At 40.6% G+C, this 2,566-nt stretch overlaps 1 protein-coding gene across 1 annotated transcript; it reads left to right on the top strand.

Moving 5' to 3' along the window:
• Positions 1-262: 262 nt before the first annotated feature.
• Positions 263-2,008, top strand: LOC125832805 (uncharacterized). Its single transcript, XM_049511998.1, has 4 exons — positions 263-425; positions 537-838; positions 892-1,375; positions 1,443-2,008. Exons 1-4 carry the CDS (start codon positions 263-265, stop codon positions 2,006-2,008), a joined length of 1,515 nt encoding a protein of 504 aa, XP_049367955.1.
• The last annotated feature ends 558 nt before the right edge of the window (positions 2,009-2,566 follow it).

Consider the following 2,566-nt stretch of genomic DNA (forward strand, 5'->3'; position numbering starts at 1 on the left):
ACTTCCAGGTGAATTACTGCTCCAATATTTTTACCGTAGTCTGGACTCGGTTAATAAAGGGATAGCTGATCAATTGGTGCAAGAAAGAATAATGTTACAATCATTAGAAGTAGCCACATTTCTCCTAGATGGTATGACTAAAGTGAATCAGGCATGGTAAACCAAAGATGATCAAGTTTTCCCATTATGCTTTCGGTTTACGCAATAGCAGATCGAAAAAGAAAGGGAGAGGGACGAAAACATCAAGAAGATGTTGTCTCAAATGGAAATGCTACAAGAACATATGAACGGGACACATGGAGTATTTCGAGTTGATGAGGGTTCTTCTTCTAGTTACTCAAGATCGGGAGAGAATCAAGGTTTGAACTTCAGAAGATACGAGGAGGGTTTCTACCCACGCTATCAACTGCGGGGTGGGAATCAAGGTTGGAATTATTATAGTGGCGAAGAACCAAGGATATATTGGCAAGATGGGACTGAACAGGATGATTAAGAGGAATACCATACTAATTTGAGTGAAAGCCCGACATCTAAAGGGAATGCAAGCAGTCCTTGGGTAAACAATTTGTTATCGCGCATATTTGATAAAGTCGAGGGCTCTGATGATTTGCTAAAAGGGATGAAAGATGACTTTATATCATTGAACAGTAAAGTGAATTCTCATGCTGATGCCATCAAAATGCTGGAAGGTAAATTGAGTTTATTATCAACTCAATTACCGTCCAAAACACCGATGAACTATAATGAAAGAAAGCTGGTTATGGTTACTCGTAGTGGTAAAGTGGCAATAGGGAATGTGATGGAAAATGAGGATCCTCAAAACATGAAGAGGGCCAAGGTGTGGAGGAAAAAGATTTACCTATTCGACAAAACCGCACTAAAGAACCACAGGAGGAAGCAGAGCAACAAATTCAAGTTCCAAAAGTCATACACCCTTTACCCAAGATACCTCCACCATTTCCCCAACGTTTGAAAAAGAAGAATGAAGATGAGAAGTTCAAGAATTTTTTGTCAGTATTCAAAAGCTTCTCGATTAACCTCCCTCTAGTGGAAGCATTGCTGGAAATGCCGGGATACGCCAAATTCATGAAAGAACTGGTTACAAATGAAAGGAGTTTGGACTATGAAACGATTGAGGTTCCCCATAGTTGCAGTGCAATTATGACAAATGATTCAATCACTAAGAGAAAAGATCCCGGGGCATTCACAATCCCGTGCACAATTGGCATGCTCCAATTCGCTAAAGCGTTGTGCAATTTAGGAGCAAGCATCAACTTGATACCCTATGTAATATACAAGCAACTTGGTTTAGGTGAACCAAAGGCAACCACAATGAGGCTCCTTATGGCTGATCGATCAATCAAGCACCAAGTAGGTATACTCTATGACATATTGGTAAAAGTTGATCGGTTTTGTCTTTCCATTTGACTTTGTGATTCTAGATTGTGAGATCGATGTGAAAATCCCCATTATTTTGGGAAGGCCATTCTTAGCTACCGGGAGAGCATTGGTGGATGTTGAAAGTGGGAAATTGAAGTTCCGTGTGAACGATGATGAGGTGACCTTCAATATCTGTAAATCCATGAAGCAACCAAGTAATATCCATGTGGTGTCTACTGAGGATGTGATAGATGAGGCAGTGGCAAGTGTGTGTCATTTAATGCACAAGAAAGAACCCCTTGAATCTGTACTTGCCAATTATGATGAATTCAAAGTTTTGGATTACGGGGAAATAGTAGCTGCTTTATCAAGATTAGGCGCATATTCAAGGAATCCAATCAAGTTGGATATCGATCAGAAAAATAGAGAAAGTCCCCCTGCAAAGCCATCAACAGAAGAACCACTAAATCTGGAGTTAAAAGCCCTACCCTCTCATCCCAAATATGTCTTTTTAGGAGCCAATAATACTTTACCAGTAATTATCGCTGCCGATCTTCTTGAAAGGCAAGTGAAATTGCTCATTGAAGTACTGCGGAAGCATATAAAAGCTATTGGATGGACAATATAGTAGGAATTTCTCCTGGCATATGTACTCACAAGATTCAGCTCGACATTGAATGTAAACCCTCCAATGCAAGAAGTGGTAAAAAAGGAGATCATCAAGTGGCTAGATGCGGGAGTGATATACCCTATTGTAGATAGTAAGTGGGTAAGTCCGGTGCAATGTGTACCGAAAAAGGGAGGAATAACCGTAGTCCCGAATACAAAAGGAGAACTTGTGCCAACAAGACCAGTGACGGGGTGGAGAGTATGCATGGATTACTGTAAGCTTAACTCATGGACCGAGAAAGACCATTTTCCAATGCCTTTTATGGATCAGATGCTTGTCCAGTTATCAGAAAGAGGGTGGTATTGTTTTTTGGATGGGTACTCCGGCTACAATCAAATCTCTATTGCGCTGGAAGATTAAGAGAAGACCACTTTTACTTGCCCTTATGGAACATTCACATTCAAAAGGATGCCATTCGGTCTATGTAATGCCCCAACAACATTTCAACGTTGCATGTTGTCTATTTTGGTAGATATGATCGAAGACTCTATGGAGGAGTTCATGGATGACTGCTCA

The sequence above is a fragment of the Solanum verrucosum genome, unplaced genomic scaffold (assembly GCF_900185275.1).
Source record: "Solanum verrucosum unplaced genomic scaffold, falcon-dt-bn FXZP01000025.1, whole genome shotgun sequence".
NCBI lineage: Eukaryota > Viridiplantae > Streptophyta > Magnoliopsida > Solanales > Solanaceae > Solanum > Solanum verrucosum.